Source organism: Mytilus trossulus, chromosome 1 (genome assembly GCF_036588685.1).
Source record: "Mytilus trossulus isolate FHL-02 chromosome 1, PNRI_Mtr1.1.1.hap1, whole genome shotgun sequence".
Lineage (NCBI taxonomy): Eukaryota > Metazoa > Mollusca > Bivalvia > Mytilida > Mytilidae > Mytilus > Mytilus trossulus.
The window spans coordinates 4164480-4192022 of NC_086373.1; the positions used below are offsets into that span (position 1 = coordinate 4164480).

Sequence of the window (27543 nt, forward strand, 5' to 3'; positions counted from 1 at the left end):
GAATACATGTTTTCGGAAAGTTCTATCTTGAATAGTTTTGCGTCGAATATTTTTTGTGACCTAAAAGAACGAGGTGTTAAAGTAAAATTCCATGGTATTACTTTAAGTAATGGATAGTTGATTTATTCCGACTAGAATTAAAAAGATTGTGTCCATCAGCTTCTAGATAAGAATGCTAACTGTTCCTTTTGATAGAAGGGAATAGATCAAGAGTATTTGAAATAAATTTAAAACTTCATCGAGTTTCCCATCTGGATAATATGCGTGTTCGTTTGTAAAAGTCCTTAACAGTAACTTATATACCGCATATTTGTTTTGTTTCTAAAAATAGATGTGGGGAAGCCCATAGTTCGTGCCGGCATGTAAAATAAATATGATAGTAAAATACAAACGTATTAAAACATCAATGTTCACATATCTGAGTTAGATAAGACAATCAAAAATAATCTAAACAATACATGTACATGTATCATGTGGTATATATACAATAACATTATCGCACTTCAAAGTATAGAGGATGTTGTGTACCATGCTCTGTCTACTGCTTCGTGAGTTATAAAGTAATTTGATAATTGTGTGAATAGTGCACATAATTCTCTTATTTGCTCTAAGTTGACTTGTTGGTAAACTAATTGTCCTGTCCATGAGCATAAGTAAGCTATTTGAAACCTGTACAGACTATTGCTTGTATAACTATATTTGCTTGTATCACTATATGAATTATATTTACGCAAGTCAGAAAATTTAGGGTCGGGCTTGGTATGTAGGATTCAACAACGTAAACATGAGCTCTGCAAATCTCTCACAAGTTCAACTGACGTGATATTTCAAATCAAAATCATATATCAAATTTAATATAAGCATATTTACAACAGGAACACATGCATAAGGAAAATAGCTAGGCAAACATGCAAAAATTAAAACAAGCAAGCTAACAAGAAAATAACGCAAATTGAAAAGTATAAATATATACATAACAAGCTCACTCGTGTAAATAGAAGTGGTATGATTCAATTAGACAACTCTTCACAGTAGAACAAACGGCAAATAAAATAATAACAAAAAGTCATTTTACTGCCTTCAACACTGAGCAGAGCCCATGCCACATTAACTATAATTATTAGTAGTCACTTTTCTGCCTTCATTTTTTAGCAGAGCCCATGCCACATTAAATATAATTAGTCACTTATCTGCCTTCATTTATGAACAGGGCCCATACTGCATTAATATCAATAAGTCAGTGTACTGCCGTCAACAATGAGCAGAGCCCAAGTCGCATTAATAACATTTAGTCACTTTTCTGCCTACAACAATGAGCAGTGTCCATACTGCATTAAACGAAGTCATTGTCCTGCATTCAACAATGAGCAGAGCCCATGATACTGCATTAAAGAGTAATTAAAAACCAAAAAGAAAGAATGTTAAACAAGTCAAACGAGAAAACAGTAGGCATAATGTATGTACATTTTTTTTTTTTATATAGTAATGCCGATTTAAGTGTATCAAACAGTTTAGGAAATATTTAACTTAAGACTGTACATGTTCAAAGGATTTCCACTTGTAAATATTTTAATCTCTTTGGCACATTCCCCCGTTTCCATTCTCAATTTTATTGATAAAAGTATCAGACAATAAAAGGTAAAGGAATACAAAAAAATAAGGAAAAAATACGTCGAATAATTTAATAAATATTTATCTCTATCTCTACACATATACAACACATAAAATTTATAACAAGCACAGACAATAAATTATTTATGATTTGAAAATATACATTCAGCACACTAGGTTTCATGAAAATATTTACATTCTTTTACCATTTCTTTATATCAAAAGGATAACAACTGAAAGGTTATAATTTACCTCACCGAAAAAAAATCACCTACTAGTTAGTCGATTTGCATGTGTATATTTTAAATCTGTTAATATCCACTTTATAAAAAAAAATAATTTATCAATTAAACACTTTGAATAGTTAACAATTGCTAATTTGCACCAAATGGTATTCTATAATCTTATTCTTCAATTAAAGCTACATTCAACGTATATCACAGCAAGCAAGAAATACCTTAATGTGTTGACAAGTAAAAAAACATAACTTTTTAACAAGTATAAAAACATACAACATAATTTGTTTTCACTCAAGAAAAGCATTTATCACATAATACAGCTCATGGTTTACAAAAGTTCTTTTGTAACTTAAATGACGACGTCATGACAAAAATAATAAGCACTCGATACAATGTTATAATAAGATTATCAAAATAAGACATTCAAATGTTCTTCCGAAGGTATTTCTACAAAAATACTAAGTACTTGGTACAATGTTTTGACTTTTTTAAATGGACGTTCAAACGCACTGCCGAACGATTAAACCTTTCGGCAGCTGTTGTTCTGACGGTGTTGTCCTGACTAAGTTAGGCGTCAGGAAGATTCCCGCGTAAAAACATCTGAAACACTTTAGAACGAAGTTTGTTCTTGAAGAAGTAGTTGTTGGAATTGTTAATGAAATCAATGCAAGAAGTATCCCAGAAATCGCCGGTTATATTGAACTTATCAATTGTAGCTCTTTTAACAGCTGACATTACTTCTCTGAAACTATATTGTCTATGGTGAAGCTGGTAAACATCTCTTAAAGTAAGAACACGCCAAACTAAATCACGTGCGAAAAATGTAGGTGAGCTGTTATTTTGTGAAACTTCTGACAAAACTTCTTGCCAAACCTTTTTTGAAGTAACATCGTATGCTGGTTTCTCTGTGCCGCAGTAGAGGGAATACATATGCAACGTGTACAGGTTCAGTCTTCTCTTTAGATAAAATGGTTTGATGTTCCACAGGTTTACCATATTCTGACGACTTTTGTTACTTGGCCAATCGTCTGTCACCTTGAACGAGCTGTGTCCTACTATCATACCAGCTAGTAAGGACGGGTAATCAGTAAGACTGTGAACTGGTTCTTCGGTTGATGACTGTGTACGCTTTGTAACCTTGATTTGTTCTATATCGTCACTATCGACTTCTTTAAATAGACGTTTTCTGCTGATAACTGGTGACATTGATGCTGCAGCAAGTTGAAATTGTGTAGAATCTTGTAGGATGCTGTAGGCGTTGGAAATTTCATTTTTTGGGATGCGATCCATGTGCTCTTCAAGAGTAGACTTGAGTGACTTAGAGTAGTTACAAGTTGGTGGTGTGGCATCTCGAAGATCACTAGACTTTGTAAAAACTTGTGGAGTGAGCACTGGAGGTGATCCTGAGATAGATACAGGAGTATCTGGAGTAAACAGAATAGGTAGCTGTGGAGATAGAACTGGAGGTGACAGTGAGGTTGATGCTGGAGTATCTATAGTAATCTGAACAGGAAGTTGTAGTGACAGTTTTGGCGGCTTATCTGGTGTGTATCTATTTGAAGGTATTATTGTGGTCTTTTCTCTACTGAATGCCGGTTGAGCGTTTGTGCAATTCCTTTGTATTGGTAATTTGTTGGACGAATCCCTTGTTTTCGTCAAGTCATGGTGTGGGTTAATGGATGAAGTAAATGAAGGCAAATTGAATGCAGGTATCAATGGTGTCGACGTCCTATTGGTTGGTGGCGGTTGGGTATGTTGTTGAGTGGAATGAACGGAAGAGCAAGCATAAATACCATCTAACCCGGATGTCATCAGTTGAGAAACCTGTCTTTCGATACTGATCTGGTTGTCACATTGGTAACCTAGATGTTGAATCAGTTTGCTCTTCTGTACAATAGATGTATTCAGCATGTTAAGTATTGTAGTACAAATCTCATTCAGTTTGGCAAGTTTGTTGTTAATTAACATATTGGTTAATTTAAGAGCATCTATACAGTCTTGACAGCAGGAACAACTTGTGGTAACGTCTGATGAATAGGGACAATTGATAGGCCCTGACATCACAGGTGTACTAGAGGAAACATAAATTCCGGTCACGTGAGAGGTGCTCGAGGGCGTAGCAGATTGTGAAATAGTTGTTGGTACGGTAAATGATGAGCTGCTGGTTGATATACAGTGAGATAAAGATGTTGCTATTGTCAGCTGGCTTTGGATAGTTGAAACTGACCAGTTCTGCATGCGGACCTTCCACCCAATGTTCTGGAGTGAAGTTACAAGTGAGGGAATACATGTTTCATGATTATGTCGACCAAGTTTAAGCAGAGAGGCAGCTACTTGTTGTTGTAATGGTTCCTTTAGATCAAATCCAAATGGATTAGACATTATGGTTTCAGCTGATGGCTTTGCTGAAGGGAAATAGGCTTTCACTTGGTTTTGTAGGTATAGGACTTGCTCAGATGTGTTGTTGACAGTTCGTTGTAAGGTATTGAGTATGTTGCCATGGAGGTGACAATTGACTTGGTCTGGTGGATCCATCTTTTATCTGCAAGAAAATATGAATAAAATATTAAAACTGTTTATATCAAAACTTGTTTTAAGTTCCGTTAAGTTAAGTTAATTTGTAGAGGCGCAAATTTGTCACATGCGGTGTAATTACAATACTAGTATACTTAATTTAAAGATTTTAACGTTCAACTTACTAGTTTAATATTTACCAATGAATATATAGCAACAACCAATCAAGATCTTTTAACATTCACACAAAGTGCACAATACTACCATGATGGTAAAAGTAAAAGTTTGCACTGTACAAAGTCGTCCTGACCTTCACATGAAATACTTTTCACTGAACATTGCACAAAAATCTCAATCAATCAATGATATTGGAATATTTTGAAACCCTACGACTTAATTTCTCAGTCTTACTTCCAGGATTACAACAATTTTACACCTTAATAAATTACTCAAGAGTTATATTATGAAACCTTTCTTCTAATTCTTATATTATCAAAGTGTGAATTTAAATAGTGTTTTTTTCAATCTTTTTTTTAATTTTAATTATAAAACTTGGTGCAAATTTTATGGTAAAAGTGGAATTGACTTATTTACTGGATGGTATACGTTTGAAGGTTAGAAGATATGTTGTTAGCTCACCTGGCTTAAAAGGCCATGTGAGCTTTTCTCATCACTTGGCGTCCGTCGTCGTCGTCGTCGTCGTCGTCTGTCGTCGTTAACAATTTTTCAAACATCTTCTCCTCTGAAACTACTGAATGGATTTGAATGAAACTTAGCATGATTGTTCCTTAGTATATCCTGCACAAAGTGTGTGCTTCGATTTTTGATCCGTAAAAAAACATGGCCGCCGTTACTTAAAATAGAACATAGGGGTCAAATGCAGTTTTTGGCTTTTATCTCAAAAACGAAAGCATTTAGAGCAAATCTGACATGGGGTAAAAATGTTCATTAGGTCAAGATCTATCAGCCCTGAAATTTGCAGATGAATCAAACGAACCATTGTTGGGTTGCTGCCACTTAATTGGTAATTTTAAGGAAATTTTGCAGTTTTTGGTCATTATCTTGAATATTATTATAGATAAAGATAAACTGTAAACAGCAAAAATGATCAGCAAAGTAAGATCTACAAATAAGTAAATTTGACCAAAATTGTACATTGACCCCTTAAGGGGTTATTGTCCTTTAATGACATTTTTTCACAATTTATTCATCATATTTGCCAACTTTAAAAAATCTTCTCCTCTGAAACTACTGAATGGATTTGGATGAAACTTAGCATGATTGTTCCTTAGATTATCCTGCACAAAGTGTGTGCTTGGATTTTTGATCCGTCAAAAAACATGGCCGCCGTTACTTAAAATAGAACATTGGGGTCAAATGCAGTTTTTGGCTTATATCTTAAAAATGAAAGCATTTAGAGCAAATCTGACATGGGTTAAAAATGTTCATTAGGTCAATATCTATCTGCCCTGAAATTTTCAGATGAATCAAACAACCCATTGTTGGGTTGCTGCCACTTAATTGGTAATTTTTAGGAAATTTTGCAGTTTTTGGTCATTATCTTGAATATTATTATAGATAAAGATAAACTGTAAACAGCAAAAATTATCAGCAAAGTAAGATCTACAAAAAAGTCAACATGACCAAAATTGTCAATTGACCCCTTAAGGGGTTATTGTCCTTCAATGACAATTTTTCACAATTTATTCATCATATTTGCTAACTTTAAAAAATCTTCTCCTCTAAAACTACTCAACCAAATTCAACCAAACTTCAACTGAATGATCAGTAGGGTGTATAAAATAAAATGTGTGCTTTATTTTATTTCGTCAAAAAACATGGCCGTCATGGCTAAAAAAGAACATAGGAGAAATTGATTTTGTTTTTGCTTTGAAGAAAATAGGACGATTCAAAGAACGTTTAAATAAATTGAAAAGCCAAAATAATCATTGATGAGAGATTTAACCAAAAAAATTCAGGTGAGCGATTCAGGCTCTTGAGAGCCTCTTGTTTTCTACTCTGTACATTACACTACTTCATAATATTGTTTTTATATATATGTTCCGGACCATATGAGTATCTGGACCATACGCGTATGATCATGACCATATGCACAGTGTAGATACTATTCTGTACGCTATCCGGAAGTCGCGATTTTCGAAGCGAGAACTTTTTGGATAGTATGTGAAATTTGATGGATATACTGAATTAAACGGTAAGTGGATCATCTGTACATTGCTGAATGATTAATTCAGCTGACATCGATATTCTCAAATGGTTTAGAATTAAATTTAGCACATTCATTATTCGTATCTCTGTCTTAATCAATAGATTTTCAAGTGCATCACTAAGGACAATCAGTCTGTGAACCTAAAAACAATCTGTTTACCCTCTTAGTGTACAAATTAACGTAAATTCCAGACTTAATTAACTAAATGAAATATATTTCAAGTGGTGGTAAAAGTTTCAACCAGATCTTTGAAGCCAGAAATAAGAAAATAACACTTGTTTGAATTTCTCACTGTACGATCAGTCTCGCTTGTATATTTTGAAACTGTATGATCAGTCGTTATTTCACTGTATTCTAGTAGTGATTTCAAAGTTATTTACGATACATTTAGAAGGTGTCATTTTTCTAAATAACACAAATATATTTCAATAAATTCACATCCTGAAAACTTATATGAAACATGTTTAGCTTAATAGGGTGTACTCGACTTACTACATTCAGTATAAGGATGTTAAATGTTGTTAAAATCTTTATTTCACTGTATTCTAGTAGTGATTTCAAAGTTATTTACGATACATTTAGAAGGTGTCATTTTTCGAAATAACACAAATATATTTCAATAAATTAACATCCTGAAAAAACTTATATGAAACATGTTTAGCTTAATAGGGTGTACTTGACTTACTACATTCAGTATAAAGATGTTTAAATGTTGTTAAAACAAGAGGAAGGTTTGTTGTATGTATAAGTTTCAGAATTGTCCTCCGTTATACTTAAAAATGTACAAACGCACAGATTTAATTGTAATACAAAAATGCATGTATTTACACACATTCGAGGCCGTACTGTAGCCTATAATTGATCACAGTTACTTCACTTTGTTTTGGGAGTAGAGCTATTTCTGTGACACCCAATTGTACAACACTGCGGGGGTTTATAATGATAATGAAGTCCGTCTTTTCGTTCGTTCGTTGGACAGTTATACTATGTTTGACCGGTTTTGTAAGTGCATCTCCTCATTTACCACTTAATATACAATGGGGTTTCCAGCCATTTTTAAATGGAGAGAGGGTCCAATCCAGGAGAAAAGGGGATTCCAAATATATGTTCCCATACAAATGAATTGATAGTTAAAAAGGGTTTCAATCCGCCGGATCGCCTTTTTTTATCCGTCACTGATATGACTTAGTTAATCTTTCCCGGATTCCTTATCATAAATTATGATGACTGTATTGTGCACCGTCTATTTTCGAATTTAAGTAAACATCTTTTATGGGGGTTCTTTGTATAAGATACGGACTATGCATTATATGGGGCACCTATCAGGTTTTTCCAACACCACCTCCTAAACCAATTATTAAAGTTCTGAAATTGCTCCATTTTTAATCAATTAATGCAAATATGCACCTTCTATTTCTATTTTTTGGTGAAAATATTTTTCATGTTTTTATATCTCAAATACGGACTTTGCCATAGCTTTATATTGGGCGTATCTATTTTATATCCACAAATCCCTTCAGACACTTAACTTAATGAATCTTTTTAAGATTCTTTATCATTTAATTCAATTCTGCACCTCTTATTTTCATTTTTTAGAAAACTCACTGTTTTCTCCTTCCGTGATAAGGGCTTTTCCACTACCTTATTGGGTGGTACCCATTCACTATACGCAACTTTCCTAAACTTACCGTATATTAATAAAACTTTCTCAGATTCTTCATCAAATGATGCCACTCTGCACCTATATTTTATTTTTATTTATTTTAATTTTTTTTTTGGGGGGGGGGGTATTTTTTCCAAAACATGGACTTCAGAAGAAGCGGGAGAATACTTTCGGTAATTCTTTTCTCAATACCTCAAGTTTTTGAACAAATCACTGCATGTTGTATTGAGTTGTAAATACTTAAATTTACATATGTTACTTCAAAAAGAAGATGAAATATGATTGCCAATTGATTGCCAATTTAATTATACAACTTTCCCTCCGCGTCTCAAATGTTCCCTGAATAAAATAATTCACATGAGACAAACCAACGACCATAAATTATATACAGCGAGGTTATACGTATTTGTTAGATCTAACCCCCACACACACACACCAACACAAACACCGATACACACCAACAACCCTTTTAACCCTGTACAATTGAAATATGAAAAAAAAACTAAACTTTTAAATCCCTTTTAAATAAGCTGTACTCGCCAGACCGATAAAATGCCAAACTTAAAGCAAACAACATCGAACAAATATGAGGACAAAATCACAAATATTCAAAACGACAACGCAGTGAAGCAGTGATATAACGTAGGAAGCAACCATTTGATTTTTAGGGGGGGGGGGGGGGGGGGGGGGCTAGGATGAAAAATTGCGTCCTGCTTTTTTTTTATATTTGTAATCTCTATCCAGCCTTTTTATTTTTCAGTCTATTCAGTCCTGCCTTTTTTTCTTAGCTTATCCTGACTTTTTTACAACAGATGGCATCCTGCCTTTTTTTGCCAAGTTACTCATCCTGCCTTTTTTTTGACGACCATTGATTGATGACCTAAATTATCCCATTGACTGGGACAGATTAGGTGAACGTTTGTGGGTAACAATCACTGCTCACTATGTACTTGTTAAAGACACTGAATCTGTGGGGTCACATAAGGTTCTCAACACCTAAATAAAGTAATTCGAAAAACTAATCCGGAATAATACGATGTGTTGATTTATATCAATAATATAAATCAAAACATAAAGGTTATTCCTGAATAATTTTTCGAATTATTTTATTATTAAAGGCGTTAAGAACCTATGGTGACCCCACAGTTTAAATTCTATAATAAGTAAGAAGTGAGCAATGGTCGTTACCGACAAACGTTTACTTGATCTGTCCCAGTCAATGGGATAATTTAGGTCGTCAATCAATGGCCAGGACCACACTGTTTTGAATATGATTCTATATTGACTTGAATTTAACATGTTCATTTCATTAACAATTTTCAAATAACAAAGTCAGTAGATATTAACAATGTGCCTCCTTTTCACCCCATCCCAAAGTTTTTCTCAGGGTCGACTAATATCAACTTTTAACCTGAATGTTTCGGCGGACGGTGTAAATAGTCTTTTAAAATGTTATAGCTAAAAAGATAACTGCAACTATACACTATTACAGAGTCCACAAGCAAATCAAGTATTGCTTTTTAGGCGTTTGATTTTAAACAAGACTGACGGAACAAAAATACAATTATTTTGCAGTCTACAAAAATCATCATATCTCTATATTTATATTGTCTGATGAACGATATTACACTTTAAAGTTCCCTGGACAGTTCATAATATCATATAAATACGTAGATACCTTCAAATTTCCTTTGTTTTTTCTTCAAAATCACGACTGGTCATACAGTAAAAAATTTTGAAATCGCTACTAGAATACAGTCAGTTATGGACTGATCGTACAGTAATTTATTTTGGGATCCTCAAGGAAAACATATTTTTTATGGGAAATACGAATGTTCTACTTAAATACGAAACGAATATTGAAACAGTATATATTGAACTTTAAACTGATGCAAATATTTGCAATAAAAGGTTATTTGTTTTGTACTACGAGAGCAAAATTGTCCATCGATTTCACTTTTTTCTATGAAGTTGGTATGATGCACACGTATATTTTATATTCTACTGCATGTTTTTGTTAAAGTTACACATATTTATGATGCTTTACATACCTTGAAGATGTTCAAAGCACTTTATAGATATAGGTGTAAACAAATGATGAAAAAAGTCACCGTAGGCAAAACCGTCCTGTTAGCCAGTTGGTAGTCATCGCTTCGAAAATCGCGACTTCCGGATAGCGTACAGAATAGTATCTACACTGTGATATGGGTATATAATCATATGGTCCGACCATACGCGTATGGTCGGACCGTAGGCGTATGGTCGGGGTAATCAACACGTATACTTTTAAACTCTTTATTTGGTGTGACCCTTCTGGTTGTTACGTCACTAAAATCTTATTTTATTATATATTAAAACAACTTATTAAAAAAAAACAGTTTCACACAGTTAATAATACTTACTATTTGTAAGTACAATTATAAGAAGATGTCAATATTAAATGAACATGTTGTTAAAGGAATTTTATTGTTTAAAGTAGGTTACATCACCGGCAAGGATCATGATATTTATTTAAAGATCATGATATTTTTTAAGACATTTTTGATAAGTAAAATATTAAAAGTGTCTGTTTCTTTATTTTTCTATTCTTTATTTCTATATTTCTATTCTAATCTTAATTATAAGACCGGTAAAATAGCATTTAAGAGCTATGAAATAGCCACTGCCTTTATTTGATTTGATCTATAATATTCATTTTACGAAATTGGAGATTTAGAGTTGGACATTTTCGATATAAAACAAGCAATCGCAGAAAAGCTACATGTATGGTACCATGTGAAGGTAATTCGAAATATACAAACGTATACACGAATACAATTAGTCATGAAAACTAAGATCAACTGACTGTGGCATCAATATTTAATGTTTATGTAGCTTTTGATTTTTTTTGTAAACACATTTGTTTTTAAGATAAAATTATTGTTTTATTTCTATTGTACTTTTGAAAAAAATACGTATATGGTCCAAATACTCATATGGTCCGGCCCGTTAATAACCAAACGGGTATAATACTCAAATGGTCCGACCAAACGCGTACGGTCGGACCATATGAGTATACGCATATGGTCATGACCATACGCGTATGGTCCAAATACTCATATGGTCCGGAACATATATATCAGATTAAATATGTTTATTCCATAATTAGATATAAGAAATTGTTGTTTGTGTGCCAATGAGACCACTCTCCATCCAAGTCACAAAAAGTAAACCATATAGGTCAAAATTCGACCTTCTACCAGGAGTCTCGTCTCACACCGAAGAGTAATCCATAAAAAGCCCCAATAATTAATAGTGTAATTCAAACAATTCAAACAGGAAATAAAGAATCATCTTAAAAAAACAAGACAAGAAACACAGATAAACCACATCAACAAACGACAACAACTGAACAACAGGTTTAAGACTAAGGACAGGTACAAACGAATCGGTGGGTTTAAACGTATTACCAAGCGCCAACCTGCATCCTAACTGTTCATATTATTCAATATTTATTGAAGCTGAAACTGTATAAATTAAAAGAAGAAAGTAAATGAATGTCACATCACAACATAGAAAGACCTGTATCAATTGAAATTACTTAACTCAATTAAAAGAGGGACGAAAGATACCAAAGGGACAATCAAACTCGTAAATCTAAAACAAACTGACAACGCCATGGCTAAAAATGAAAAAGACAAACTGAAAAACAATAGTACACATGACACAACATAGAAAACTAAAGAATAAACAACACGAACCCACCAAAAACTAGGGGTGATCTCAGGTGCTCCGGAAGGGTAAGCAGATCCTGCTCCACATGCGGCACCCGTCGTGTTGCTTATGTGATTACAAATCCGGTAAATAGTCTAATTCGGTAGGTCAAATTCATGAAAGGGGAGGGGATTGTAGTTACGACGTAAGGAACATATCCGATATCATTTGTGAAACGGTTATTTCATAACGATCAACCAACTCGTTAAAAGTCATATTAACATAAACAATTAAATTTACACTGAATGCAAATTTGATCCATGACACAATGTAAAACAGTATCAGAAGACAACAGTCACAAATATGAGTTATTAACCTTGGACAAAATGGCGCTTTATAAAAACGTTCACAATATAAAAAAAGAAGATGTGGTATGATTGCCAATGAGAGAACTATCCACAAAAGACCAAAATGACACAGAAATTATCAACTAAAGGTCACCGTACGGCCTTCAACAATGAGAAAAGCCCATGCAAGTATAGATATGATAAGTTGTAGTAATGAGGAGTACATAGAGTACGGACACATTTTTTACAAAATAAGTAAATGTTTTATTCATCATTAGGAGAACAGAAGTGAAAATTCGTCATACTTAATATAAAACGGATGATATCTTTCGAAAATAGTAAAAAGAGTTAGTATAACACAAAACTAGCAACACATGGAGTAATAAGAATGTATTACAAACTGTATCAACGGGTCAATTTAACACGAAAACTCGATTTGAGAGTACTACCAGTTACTTAAAGCAAGTTTAAAATAAAAAACAGTTAATACTACTTAAATAAGGCATGCATCAAATAAAATCAACTAAAACACATCCCAGGAATTTGGTATTTTGAAATATTGTCATGAAACAGTCAAAGAAGACTCGCCTTGTGCAATGCCAAAAGTATCGACAGAAGTAGGGTCGTTCCCTTTGTACAATTTATAAACTAGATACCATAAGGAAAATCCCGTTACATGTTTGAGTGTTTGACGAAGAAGTTTCAGAGAAGAAGATCATACTAAAAATGAGCAGAATAATATAAGAAGATGTGGTATGAGTGCCAATAAGAAAACTCTCCATCCAAGTCACTATTCGAAAAGTAAACCATCATAGGCCGAAGTACGGTCTTCAACACGGAGCATTGGCTCACACTGAACAACAAACTATAAAGGTCCCTAAAAATGTATCCATGTTACTACTAGTATATATATTACAAAAATAATTGAGAAAATTGAGGTTAATTATAACTAACTATACTTCCAAATAAAATTGAGAATGGAAATGGGGAATGTGTCAAAGAGACAACAACCCGACCAAAATAAAAAACAACAGCAGAAGGTCACCAACAGGTCTTCAATGTAGCGAGAAATTCCCGCACCCGGAGGCGTCCTTCAGCTGGCCCCTAAACAAATATATACTAGTTCAATGATAATGAACGCCATACTAATTTCCAAATTGTACACAAGAAACTAATATAAAAATAATACAAGACTAACAAAGGCCAGAGGCTCCTGACTTGGGACAGGCGCAAAAATGCGGCGGGGTTAAACATGTTTGTGAGATCTCAACCCTCCCCCTATACCTCTAACCAATGTAGAAAAATAAACGCATAACAATACGCACATTAAAATTCAGTTCAAGAGAAGTCCGAGTCTGATGTCAGAAGATGTAACCAAAGAAAATAAACAAAAAGACAATAATACATAAATAACAACAGACTACTAGCAGTTAACTGACATGCCAGCTCCAGACTTCAATTAAACTGACTGAAAGATTATGATTTCATCATATGAACCTCAGGCACAATTCTTCCCGTTAGGGGTTTAGTATTATACCATCATAACATATATGAGAAGAACATATCCCGTGTCATGCCAACAACTGTTTTAGAATAAATGTCTTTAGTTCCGACGCAAAGACCTTATCAGTGACTCAATATTAACGCCAAAATATGCAATCTTTAATGACTTGACAACAGTATCGTAATTATATCCCTTCGTAATCAGTCTATTTAAAGGTTTTGTAAGTTTCTGAGGTGAATACTGACACCTTTGTGCTTTATAAAGAATATTTCCATAAAAAATTGGATGTGAAATACCTGAACGTATAAAAAGTCTGCATGTTGAGCTATATTTACGAATGATGTCTTTATACCGATGATAAAATTTAGTAAAAGTTTTGACTAGTTTGTGATATCGAAAACCCTGGTGTAATAATTTTTCAGTAATACATAAATTTCTCTCGTTAAAATCTAAAACATTGTTACAAACACGAGCGAATCGTACAAGTTGAGATATATAAACACCGTAAGATGGTGACAAGGGAACGTCACCATCTAAAAACGGATAATTAACGATAGGAAATGAAAAATCATCCCTTTTATCATAAATTTTAGTATTCAGCTTTCCGTTAGTGATATAGATATCAAGATCGAGGAAAGGGCAGTGGTCATTATTAGTATTAGCTTTATTTAAAGTAAGTTCAGCAGGATAAATTTCATTAATATACATACTGAAGTCGTCATTATTGAGAGCCAAAATATCATCCAAATATCTAAAGGTATTATTAAATTTGTTTATCAAATGTTGTTTTGATGGGTCTTTGCTTATTTTTGTCATAAATTGTAATTCGTAACAATACAAAAAGAGGTCCGCAATAAGTGGTGCACAGTTAGTTCCCATTGGAATACCGATAATCTGACGATATACGGAATCCCCAAAGCGAACAAAAATGTTATCTAGTAAAAATTCAAGGGCATATATAGTATCAAAGCATGTCCAATTAACATAGTTTTTTTGTTTATTGCTACTAAAAAATGACCTAAAAGAGTTTGAACATATATATTCACATTCTGATTTTTTGAACGCCCATTTAATTAGGTGTGTGATTTTTTTCTTAATGAGAATGTGAGGCAATGTGGTATACAGGGTAGATTCCACTATTTTCGAAGGCCTTATTTGAACAATTTATTATAAGGTTTTTAATTGTACCAAGTGTGCTGGTAAGAAGAATAGACAATTTAGTAGTTGAACAATGGCTTGAAGACGAAATAAATCTATATTTGTAAGGGGTTTTGTGTAGCTTTGGAAGCCAATACATAGTTGGGACTTTCATTGTATTTGGCTCTGCTTGTAAAGCGGTGGCTAAAAGTTTATGTTTGTTACAGATTTCGTTTTCTGAAAATGGAGTCAGTTGGAATGTTGGTGAATTGGTGATTTCCTTTTTCAGAACCTCAATGTAAAATTTACGTCAAAAAATAATAATATTATTAGCAGCTTTATCGGCCGGGACAAAAACAAATTCCTTGGCTAGTTCTTTTAGTTTATGTTTGATACGAGAAATAGGTTTATTGTGGTTATTGTTAATAGTAAAATGTTCTTTAAAATGTTGAATACGTATATCAACTATCTGCATTACTGAATTAAAAAAAGAGTCCAAAGATTTTTTGTCAGCTTTTTCCCGTTTTATCCATTTCATACAGTAAGTATGGAGTGAGTCGTGGATGATATTACGACACTCATTCCAATTAATAATTGACGGGGGACGATATTTAGGTCCTTTACTGAGGAATGATTTTAACTCTCGGTCTGGAACGATGTTAAGATCTCCTGTTATAACATGGGAAATGGGTCCATAAATATATGCGGAATTACTGCAATTACATGAAGTAGGTGTATTTTCACTGATATTAACATCTTTACACAATTGACTATAATTAAACACAAATTTCCGGGTAGATTTCTTGTAAATATAACAAATAAGAGGTAGCTCAGTATTGTCAAAATAACCAGGAATTTGTTCTTTAACAGAATGGTCTTTAAATATACCGGCAATATTTACAAAATCAAAGCCTTTATTGACATACTTAATTTTAATTAAATGTTTTTTATGATCTTCAGGGCGATCAATTTTGGGAAATAATTTAGAATAACAATATGCCATAATAATTTGAACAATTTCATACTTAGGACTGCTATATGAAATTGTGTTGCAATCCTCCAAAATTTTATTTAACTGATTAATCGGTAACGAACAGAGTTTTGTTAACAGATAATGTCTGCCGTTGTTTTTTGAAATAGAAATTAGGTCCGAAATATTGGTATGATTGGCCCGAAATTTTCTTTGATTGCGATTTGTTCTACGACCGTGAGAACGGTTTTTACGAACAGTTTTAGAAACTATATCCAAAATGTTAACGGAATTGGTTCTAGATATATTACCAATTCCCATGATATTATCATTTAGACCGAGAGGGTAAACTGTCTGTAATTTTTTAATCCAATTTAATTCAATTATTTTCCGTGGTCGTACAAACTTTGAATGCGATTCACCAGGCTGCTTATTTACTACTTCTAAAGGTTGAACTGCTAAATATTTAAACGGATGGTTGTGCTTCTTAAGGTGTTGGTAAATGATACTTTTGAATTTATTTGGTCTTTTAAAACGATACAGATGTACTTGAGTGCGTTTATATAAATATCGTCCAGTTTCTCCTACGTACTGAATACCACAACCCGGTTTGTTTCATGTGAGTAAATAAATAATACTGTTTGTTTTTCAAGTTATATCAGTTTCAAAATTCAAGTAAGCTCTCGTTTGAGAAATGTGTAAAGTAGGTTAGATTCCAACAAGCTACCCTTTGACAATAAATGTATAGAATGAAGATGTTTTGAATAGATCGATTCCCTTTGTACAATTTATAAACTAGATGCCATAAGGAACATACCGTTACATGTTTGAGTATTTGACGAAGTAGTTTCAGAGAAGAAGATTTTTGAAAAAGAAATTGGACTCTAGAAAATAATGTAAAAAGGGGCAATAACTCCTTCATGTTGACTTATTTGTAGATCATACTTTACTGAACAAGTAAGAGAACACGGTGTTATAGCAATTTAGTTCATGGCCAATAACAACTAACAAATAGATCATGTTATCGCATACTAAAGTATCAATCAATACGCATCCAATGGATTTAGTGTAAAGACAGTGACATTCTGAGAAATGCATTACATTGTGCAATGTTACAATATAGTTAAACAGTATTGACTGTACATATAAATAACAAAATATCGAGTTATTTTTCCAAAACAAAATCAATTTAAGTACCAATATCATCTCCCTTACAAAAAGGCTTATGTGCCAATTAACAATTAAACATCAGTAAATACACAATGATACATTGTGATAATCCAATACAGATAAGTTGAAAATAATGGACATATTTAGGAACTTGTACGTGTTCTTTAGTTTTATATATTTCATGTCTAGCTGACCTAAAATGTTTACTTGTATGTTCCATTTGTCAATTTCGTATTTAGCTCTAATGCGTAACTGACCAATAAGTCATCTTAAAACTTAAAAGCCTTTACTCTCTTAATGTGTATTTTTTCATAAATCAATGACCTATAATAAAAGTTTGTTTTTTCCGCTCTTGTGACGAAAGCTGAACCAATTTGAATTATATATTAACTCATTTCTACTTGTAAAAGCAACAACAGTAAAATTACACAATTTTTTTTTAAACTGAGCACCTGAATTAAATTTTGGTTTGAACGGTACTTCAAGAAACAGAAAAACTTAATATTTACCCGCTTAATTGTTAAAATTGTGCTTGTATATGACTGAGAAGACATCTACTACCTTAAAAAAAATATTTTATTTCATGAATGTTCCTTATCAGGTGCTGACCAAGTGTTGTTACTTTGAAGTCGATCCATCATCCAAGATGGCCGCCAGTGGAGAACTTAGTTTAACATAGGCCCCTTTGGGAAATGCATACAAATGACTTCTTTTAGAGAACAACTTATTGGAATCAAACCAAACATGACAAGAATGTTCCTTATGAGGTGCTGACCAAGTGTTGTTACTTTGTAGCCGATCCATCACCCAAGATGGTCGCCAGCGGAGACTTATTTTAACATAGGACCCTATGGGAAATGCGTACAAATGACTTCTTTTAGAAAACCACTGGATGGAATGAAACCAAACATAGCATGAATGTTCCTTATGAGGTGCTGACCAAGTGTTATTATTTTGTAGCCGATCCATCAGCCAAGATGGCCACCAGCGGGGGACTTAGTTTAACATAGAACCCTATGGGAAATGCATACAAATGACTTCTTGTAGATAATAACTGAATGGAATGAACCCAAACATAATATGAATGTTTCTTACGAGATGCTGACCGAGTGCCATTACATTGTCGCCGATCAATCATCAAAGATGGCCGCCAGCGGGGGACTTAGTTTAACATAGGACCCTATGGGAAATGCATTCAAATGACTTCTTTTGGAGAACCACTGAATGAAATGAAACAAAACGTAGCATGAATGTTCCTTATGAGTCGCTGTACTTTGTAGCCGATTCATTATACAAGATGAGCCTCTAGTTATGTATAATTTGTAACCTTTAAAAATCTCAGCATGGAGATTCATACATTTTTCATATATTTAACCGATTTACTTTATTTTCACAGGTTCAGTTGTTGCAGAGTCAAATACTATGGGAATCGAACGCAAATAAAGAGTCAATTGATCATACAATGCATCGTGTGTCTGAAAGTCGCTCTGGGATGATATCACTACTGGTGGACTCATCATCAATTCAATAGTCGGTACTGAAAATGACGGGAAACAGGGAATAAGTGAAAACAAAATCGACCAAAGAGCAGAAAACAGCTGAAGGTTCAGTTGTTTTAGATCACTGAAAACCCGGTCTAATGGTTTGGTTCAGACATTAAACAGCTGTTGAAATATCTCTTTTTTTTCATTATTAAAATCGTTTTATTTGGTATACTAAAGGACAAATGGACACACATTCAATGTAACTATCATATAATTTTTTTTAGACTTTACAGTTTTAACAGTAATAAAGACAAATAATACAATCTATACTTCAAGACCATTGTTTATTAATTGTGAAGTTGATAAGAAAATCAATATTTATCAACAAGGTCTTGGTATCTTTTTTAATTTCTAATTCCGAGGAATATTTTAATGGAACATAATCAGAAACGTTTTTATTAATAATGGAAAAAACATCATCGATATATCTAAATGTAATTTTATTTTCTGGTATATATGTTTCGCCGAACTCTTATCCTTGTCGTATGTTTTGGTTTGTTAGATTATATGAGTGCTGGGAACAGTATACCTAATATATATGTTCCTGATGAGTGTTAATTTTTCCTAATTCTTTAACAAGACAATCGTAGTAGTACGATTTGCACCATACAACGACAAATCACTTGTCTGTGTATGCAAATTGTTCTACTACGGGAAATCACGAAACGTACTAGTAATACTGTTTAATGTACACTTCCCCGATTTCACCCTCCAAACATGATTTTAAGGGCCTTTTTTCAATTAGTGGGTAAATACTTCGTTTAATTACAAGCGTTTTTAACAAACTATCAATATTAAACTGAAACACATACATTTATTTGAATTTAAACCTTGACAAATTTGATCAATACCATGACGAATTTCTAAGACACCTAACCGAACAATGACAACCGCTTAACCAAACCATAGCAATTTCGATAGTTTGTTTATGCAGCGCTTATTTCTTGTAAACAACAAATCCAAAGTAAATCGATTTACTTATAATACAGAAAAACACTTATTTACTTATTTACTTTTTATTTTCTCGTTTGAATAGATGTGAGACAATCGTTTGGTTACTACCAAAGTCGATTGAGTGTTGCAGACTTTGGGTTTTCTGGTAGAATTTGTATAATCGTTTATCTTTTGGAGCGTTTTTTTTTTTAATTGATTAAAAAATCGTTGCTAAATGACAACAAAGTTGTAATAAAATTGAGAAGGATTAGAATACATTAGTATTGTTACATAGATTTTGTATGACTAATTATTTCTACTGTCATCAACCGTTATAATAGCAAGGTTTGAATTGGTCAAAAATCGTATTTAATGACATAACTCTAACAATGAGTTAAATTGATAGTTTCGTTTATATGATTCGTTTAAGATATTTTTTTGGCTGATAATATATGCTGGTAACTTATTACCAATTTTCAAGATATTATGCAAAAAGTATAAGAATGGTTTAATATTTTCTTTGTTGCAATGGTGACTTATTTTTTCTAGTTTTTTTTGTTGAAATATCTTTATTGACTCTGTCTGTACTTAAGAATAGTGCGATGAACGGTAAACAAAAGATCAAATATACTCACTTTACCCAGATTGAAATTTTATATCTACGCCAGACGCACGTTTACAATAGACTCATCAGTGAATCTCGAATAAAAAAATAAATAAAAAGGCCAAATATACGAAGTTGAAGAGCATTGACGACCAAAAATTCCTTAAAGTTTTGAAAAATACAGCTAAGGTAATCTATTCCTGAGGAAGAAAAGCCTTAGTATTTCGAATATTCAAAGTTTTTTTAACAGTTAATTTACTATTATGAACATATCAATGATAACTTAAGTCAACACAGAAGTGCTGGCTATACTGATATGTCAGTGTACCTCCGTGATTTTATTTCTCCGTAAGAAATTCAATTTCTCTGTTTTAGACTATTGAAATATAAACTGCATACCGGGTGCATTACAATATATGTGTAGCAAATTAGCGTCCATGAGACAACAACATAACGAAAAAAATTACCAAAAGACATAAATATATATATAGGAGTCCAGGTCTCAACTGTTCATAGTCAATACAATTTTCGAATTACAGGAGCATACGAGAAATAGAAAAAAACTACTTTGGTTAAATTTTGTCAATATAAGCAAAGAAACACTCTTATGCACTTGAATGTGATTATTTCGATTTCATTAAATCCGTATTCTTGTGTACTTAAATTGAACCGCTTAAGCTTATAATGTGTTACGCATGAACAAGGCGTGATTAGCTAGTAACAGGAAAAGAATGTCAACATTGAAAGTGAAACAAGTTGAACTATTTGATATGCTTAATTCCAATCTACGAAAAAATATTATGTAGGTAACAACGATTATTTACATATTGTTTTGACCTTTAATATGAAATCAAACAGACCTAGAAAAAATCCCATTGCACGAGATCGTTATATTTATATCTATAATACTAAAATTACGAGGTCCAATTTGTCAGCCGTCATCACGTAAAAACGACGAATCAAAGAATTCAACTTTATATATAACTAATATAGTACAAAGGTATAGATTAAAAATTACACCACTCCAGGCCCTTTTGTTTTCCACGTAATTAATATTGCCAATAATTAAGAAGTTCCGGGTCGAGTCCGATACCGATACCAAAAGTATATTCATCTGTTACCTATTACCTTATCTGTACGTTCCGCATTTGGCAGGCGCACCACCAAACGGTGTATTCAAGATATGCTATATACACGGGTCATAATCACAGGCTTAACACTATACTAAATTGTCAAATTGTTACCTATTGTAGTATTTTAATCAGTAAGACTTTATAAGATAACAATACGAATACTAAAAATAAGGCGTATAGGTACAGTTTTTAATTTGTTACCGGGCATGACGTAAAACAGCGAATCAAAGAATTCAACTTTTATATTTATAACTAATATAGGAAAATGCTGTTGATTAAAAAAATACTCCATCCGAGGACCTTTTGTTTTCCAAATAATTAATATTACCAATAATTGATAAGTTCCAGTTAGACGGGTTCAAACAGAAAGATCTGAAAGCAGAGAAAACTGTGATAACTATCTTATAATCGGCATGACTTTATCAGATGACAATACTTATACAAAAATAAGTCTTGCGCATAGTTATATACTTTAATTCAGTCACGGACCCGCGATATCACGGGTGTGTTCTAGTATATATATATGTTTATGTTTACAACATGTTATATATATAACTATTATTCTGAAGGCCACATCGATGGGTAATTAGATTACTAAAATTCACACGAAATCGAACTGATACATAATTTCGAGTTGATGCATCGTTATCTTTTTTATTGTAGACGTTTTATGTTTGGATATACATTTTCAAAGTATCATCGGTTAATGCTTGTAAGCTGAATTTGAAAATTTGATTGAACATGCTAGTGTCACTTTAAGATCTGTCCTCATAACTAAAATAATTGAAACAACAAAACATAAAGAAAGGATAAATGTCAATCACTGATATATTTTTTTTTACTTTAGACAGGCAAGTGAATATCACGGTATCGGGATTTAGATAAGTCGTTTGAAACATCTCTTTTTAATCTCGACCAGTTGGACTTAAAAAAAAACAACCAGAAAATACAATTAAAATCAATACAGTTAATATAAAAAAGCAGATTGGTATGATTTCCAACTCTCAAAAAGAGAGAATGAGACATTTTAAAACAACTATAGGTCACAGTACGGCCTTCAATAATGAGCAAAGCCCATACCGCATAGTCAGATATAAAAGAATGTAAAACAATTCAAACGAGAAAACCAAATTTCTTTGAGACGGACAAAGCAAACTATGTGCTATATCCTATATATTAATAAGGCAGTGGCTATTCGTCCGGCTAGCCGGACAAATAGTCAAATATGTCTATTCATCCGGCAAGCCGGACGAATAGCATTTTTACGGTTTTTCGCTATTTGTCCGGCCAAAAACATAATGATGAAGATAAAGCTTTGTGTATTGAAGGTTTTAAATAAAGCATGAGTTGTTTTAATTTTTTTTGTCTAACATCGTTTTATGAAAAAGAACTCATTCTGATAAAAAAAAAAAAAAAAAAAAAAAAAACTATACATTTGATTCAAAAAATTTTATTCTAATATTCTGAAAGGAATTTCGGTATGAGGGGGGATGATTCTCTCTTTTGTAGTTCTGCCTATGAATTTCATGTAAGGTAAATAGTCGGGCCAATCATTATTGGCTTTATCTATGATTCCAAAGGATCCTGAATTTATTGTTTCTGTGAAGTTTGGTTAAAGGAATTATACACGATTCTTCTTTTAAATTGTTCGGCGATTTTTAATTCATAGGAAATTAGAGAAAAAAGCAGGCACGTGTAACCTGTCCCCAAAAGTAGGATTTTGTTTTCGATAAGATTGTTTTAGAAAAAAATGTGTATTAGATACAACAGGAAAAAAGGGGGGTACCCCAACCCTGGTGTCTTATTCGCAGTCAAGGCATATCAGTATGTTCATATATCTCCATCAAAATTCGTAGTCTACCACTGGGATGATGGTATAAAAATTACAGTTGGAAGAAGTTATTTTTTTCTAAAATATAAATACTATGAAACATTCTTTTTCTGCTTTTTGCTATTTTGAAATGAAAGGATAGAGGGATATTTTCAATTAAACAGACTCATGCATACTAGTATTTACAGTTAAATCATTATGTTTATCGGAGGACATTTTATGGCATTGATAGGACTATTAAGCGAAAAAAAATCGGACGTTTGAGCGCCAAGGTATAAGTCATTTTTAGCGCAAGAATTTTAACCAATTTTAGCGAAAATCAAAAGTGTCAATGCCTATTTTTGCTTAATATTTGTAAACCATTTTATAATGAATTATAAAAAAGAGTATGTCCATTAAAATACAGCTCTATAAAAGATTAACTCTAATATATAAAATCCATTCTAGCCTGGAACTTATATCCTAGAGAAAGTACGTAATGGACGCTGGATTTACCGATAAAATAAAAAAAAATCACGGACAAAAAGTCACAGACAAAAAGTCACAATTCAATTTTGAGATTGTTTTTCTATGAACAATAAAACACTTAATTTGAAAATGTTTTTTTTGTAATTTTCTTGAAGTTTAATATATGAAGCAAGTTTGTAGTTCAAATTTATTCAATAAATATCAATATTGATCAAATAATTGTCATGATTGTTAATAAAACAAAATGTCAAGTGGCTTAGTTAAATGGCTTCATTTTGCCCATAAATATATCATTTCCATGATTAAAATTTAATACATTTTCTGCCCTTATTACTTATATTCATGTTTAAATTAGGGAAATTGCTGATAAACCTTGTTAAATGGGGCAGAATCAATTTGCGCCAATTGCAGTTTTGAAAAGGTATGAAGTAAAAAAAATATTTTAACCAATTGTCAAAAAATTATTTGTGACTTTATGTCCTGTGACTTTCTGTCCGTTTACCGTCCCAGTTTTATTGCAGACCAAACGTAAAATATAACATTTCCATTACAATAAACAACCAGTTTACATTTGTTGCCATTGAAAACTAGACAAAACAAAGAAGTTACGGAGGCTTGATAAAACATTTAACATTTTTCACAAATTTTATTTTATATTGTGGGTTGAAAACCATGCATCAAGGGATACCTTGGAACCTTCAAATTGGATCCCGAATCCGAATATCAAAGAACCCCAACGATTCAATTTTTGTTAAAATCAAACTGTATTTAATTTTGGACCCTTTGGACCTTAATGTAGACCAATTTGAAAACGGGACCAAAAATTAATAATCTACATACACATTTTGATTCGGCATATCAAAGAACCCCAATTATTCAATTTTTGATGAAATCAAACAAAGTTTATCTTAATGTCTGAATCCACGCTAAGGTCCAAGGGGTATAAGTTGTAGAACTAATCCACAGCTGTTTTTAAGTTCCGAAAAAAAATGGTTTCTGATTTTCCATCAAGGAATTTTGAAAGCATTCTAAAAAAAAACGATCATCAAATGAGTCATGTCAAAATTTAAATGACTTCTTCGAAGACTCTTTGTTGAGATATGTAAAGAATTGAACCAACTGGAGAATTGGCGTCCTCTAAGTTTTGAGAAGTAAAAAAATAATAAAATTATGCACTATGACCAACCTTATGGGGGCGTAGGATTTTTCTAGGGACAATCCCCGGAATTTTTCAATAGTAATTTCTTTAGAGTTGGATTTAATTTGTTCTCTTTTTTTTCTCACAAATGAAATGAACAAATTACTAAAAAAACAAAACTGCCTTTTCGAGAAAGTATACACCGTTACAGTTATACACAACGCATTATTTGAGATGCAGGTACTTTTGCACGGATGCATTTGACTTTTCCTGCTAGAATTACGATTAAAATTTCAAAATACGTATCATTTCAATGTTGTACTTATTCATAAATGTTTTAAATAACATTATCAATTCATGGTAAGTAGCATCATGGACTTTATATACTAGAAATTCCCTGGTAGCAATTATTTGTATTTATCTCAAAAAATCTAGTATCTTTTATACTTGGCAGTTTGGTTAACCAAACGGACAGAAAGAAGGTAACCAAAATTGATAGGAGAAAAGTTACAACTAATCTATACATGGCGGTTTGGTTAATGTTTAACCAAACCGACAGAAAGTCACCAAAACTGAAAGTGAAAAAAGTCACAACTTGAATTAATTTGTTGACAATTGCTTGAAAATTAAAAGAAAAATCCTTTAAAAAAAACTAATACAAATATTCATTTTCAGTTTAGTAAAACATTAATAAGCTTTGAAAAATTAAAAAAATGAATGCTAATCATGCATTTAGGATGTATTTATTGGCACAATGTAGACATTTATATTTTAAGTACCAAGCCACTTTGACATTCTTTTTTTAACAATTGTTTTAAAAAATACAAAATCAGTTGGTTTTTTTTTTCAAAAATATGTTAAAATAATCCCAAACGGAATTGTGACTTTTTGTGCTGTAGCGTTTAGTCCTTAATTCTCGCAATACTGGAATATAACTTGGTTCCAGTAACCGATATTACAACACTAATAAGATATTATACTTGGCTGGACAATACACTAAGAAATCGGTTATACAAAACAATGTATATTAATTTAAAGCTTTTTACACAGAAGTTTTATAATAGTTTCATAGAATAAAAATTGCCTAATACATACATATCATTGAGTAATTTTTCGGCGGGGGACATTTTCTGAAATACTTCAATATGGAGTGAAAGTTACAGATTTTGGGATTTCCTAGCTTTACATAGAGTCAATCAATAGTTGTTTTTAAAAAAGCACTCTATTTTAGTTGGGACTAAAACATCGGTAATAACATTTTCTAGTTTAAATTGAATATATATTTCATGTTAATAATTCGTGACGAAAAAAAATAACTCACCAATTAGCTTTTCCTTCTGAACTTGTGGATTTCAATAATGAATCTGATGAAGAAATTAATTTTGAAGGTTTTAAATACTTATTTTGTTCTTTCAAAATTGTATTATGGCATTACACTTCCTATGTGCATTCGACACCTTTTGTTTTTGTTTATTTCAATAACAATAGGTGTCAATTATGATTGTTTATTGAAACCTTTTACCTACCTCTATCCATGGTACCAGTATAGGACTACAATTAATTAATTGAAGCCATAGATGTGCCGGTGTGTTTCCATTTCGCTTTAGCTGTGAATTACAGGTAAAAAGGGTATAAAATATACTAGGGCCAGATGACAATTGAACTAAGGCGAAATGTGAATTTAGATAAAAATATTAAATAAACAAATTAAACAATTTGAACAACATGAAATTAGTGATTTGTTTATCTTTAATTATTATTTTTTTAATAAAACCAAGGATTTGTATAAAAACTGACCATTTTTATGATTTCAAAAGTTGTTAAATCAGGAAAAATCTACTATAAAAAAAATAAAGATGGGAAGTTGCTTCTCTTGAAATATTGTTTGTTGATATTTAATAAAAGTTGCATTTTTTGTTAATTCATGCAGTAAGTTAGAAAAATCAAAATAAATATCCCTTACATTATGCAACACAAAAAGTTTTACAGAAAAAAAGAAACCAAATCCCACAGGTTTAATAACATAACAATAATTTTATTGTTTACAGACGCTTCCATTTCGCCTTAGTTCATTCTTGTGTACCTGAAAATGTGTACTAAGGCAAACTGGGATTAATTCTATATATAAATTTTCAGGGCAGCTAAGGCGAAATGAGAATAAGCCGATGTGCCCTATCGGTTATGATTTCACTTTGTGTCAAATCAAAATGCAAGTAGCCCGTAAGCCCCAGCCTTGTTTACACACAAATAAATCAGATTTAGTCAGGTTCTAAAAAAAATTATTGAAAAATCTATATGATTCCCTTTCCGAAAATGAATTTTGAATTGTACAATAAGTTTCAAAACTGTTCTTAGATAAAACAGAGACATATATACACATATATATGTCTCTGGATAAAAGAATAAATAAAAATAAAATTTAAAAAAAATGTTCGATGTTTGTTACCACCTAGTTTACCAGAAAAAATTCTCTTTGACTGAAATTGGATTGTCATTATTCAAATGTAGGACAGAAAGTCACAGACAAAAAGTCACGGACCAAAAAAAAAATCACAGGACAAAAAGTCACAATTCAGTTTTTAGATTTTTGACTTTTAATAAGGAAAACACTAATTTTAGAAATATATCATGATTGATAAAGAAACTTTGTAATTAAAATAAATTCAAGAAATATCAATAATGATCAAATAATTGTAATAGACAATAGACAATACTTTATTAATAAACCTCAGACACATAGGTGTACAAGAGGACATCATATATACACGTATACACATGTTTATACTCAATACATTCACACTAAACATAATAATG

General features: G+C 32.2%; 1 protein-coding gene across 1 annotated transcript; it reads right to left on the reverse strand.

Annotated features, from left to right (window-relative positions):
• Positions 1 to 1677: 1677 nt before the first annotated feature.
• On the reverse strand, positions 1678 to 26093 carry LOC134706297 (uncharacterized). Its single transcript, XM_063565103.1, has 2 exons — positions 26051 to 26093; positions 1678 to 4392 (listed from the first exon to the last, which is right to left on the reverse strand). Exon 2 carries the CDS (start codon positions 4383 to 4385, stop codon positions 2418 to 2420), a length of 1968 nt encoding a protein of 655 aa, XP_063421173.1. The 5' UTR covers positions 4386 to 4392; positions 26051 to 26093; the 3' UTR covers positions 1678 to 2417.
• Between the last annotated feature and the right edge of the window lie 1450 nt (positions 26094 to 27543).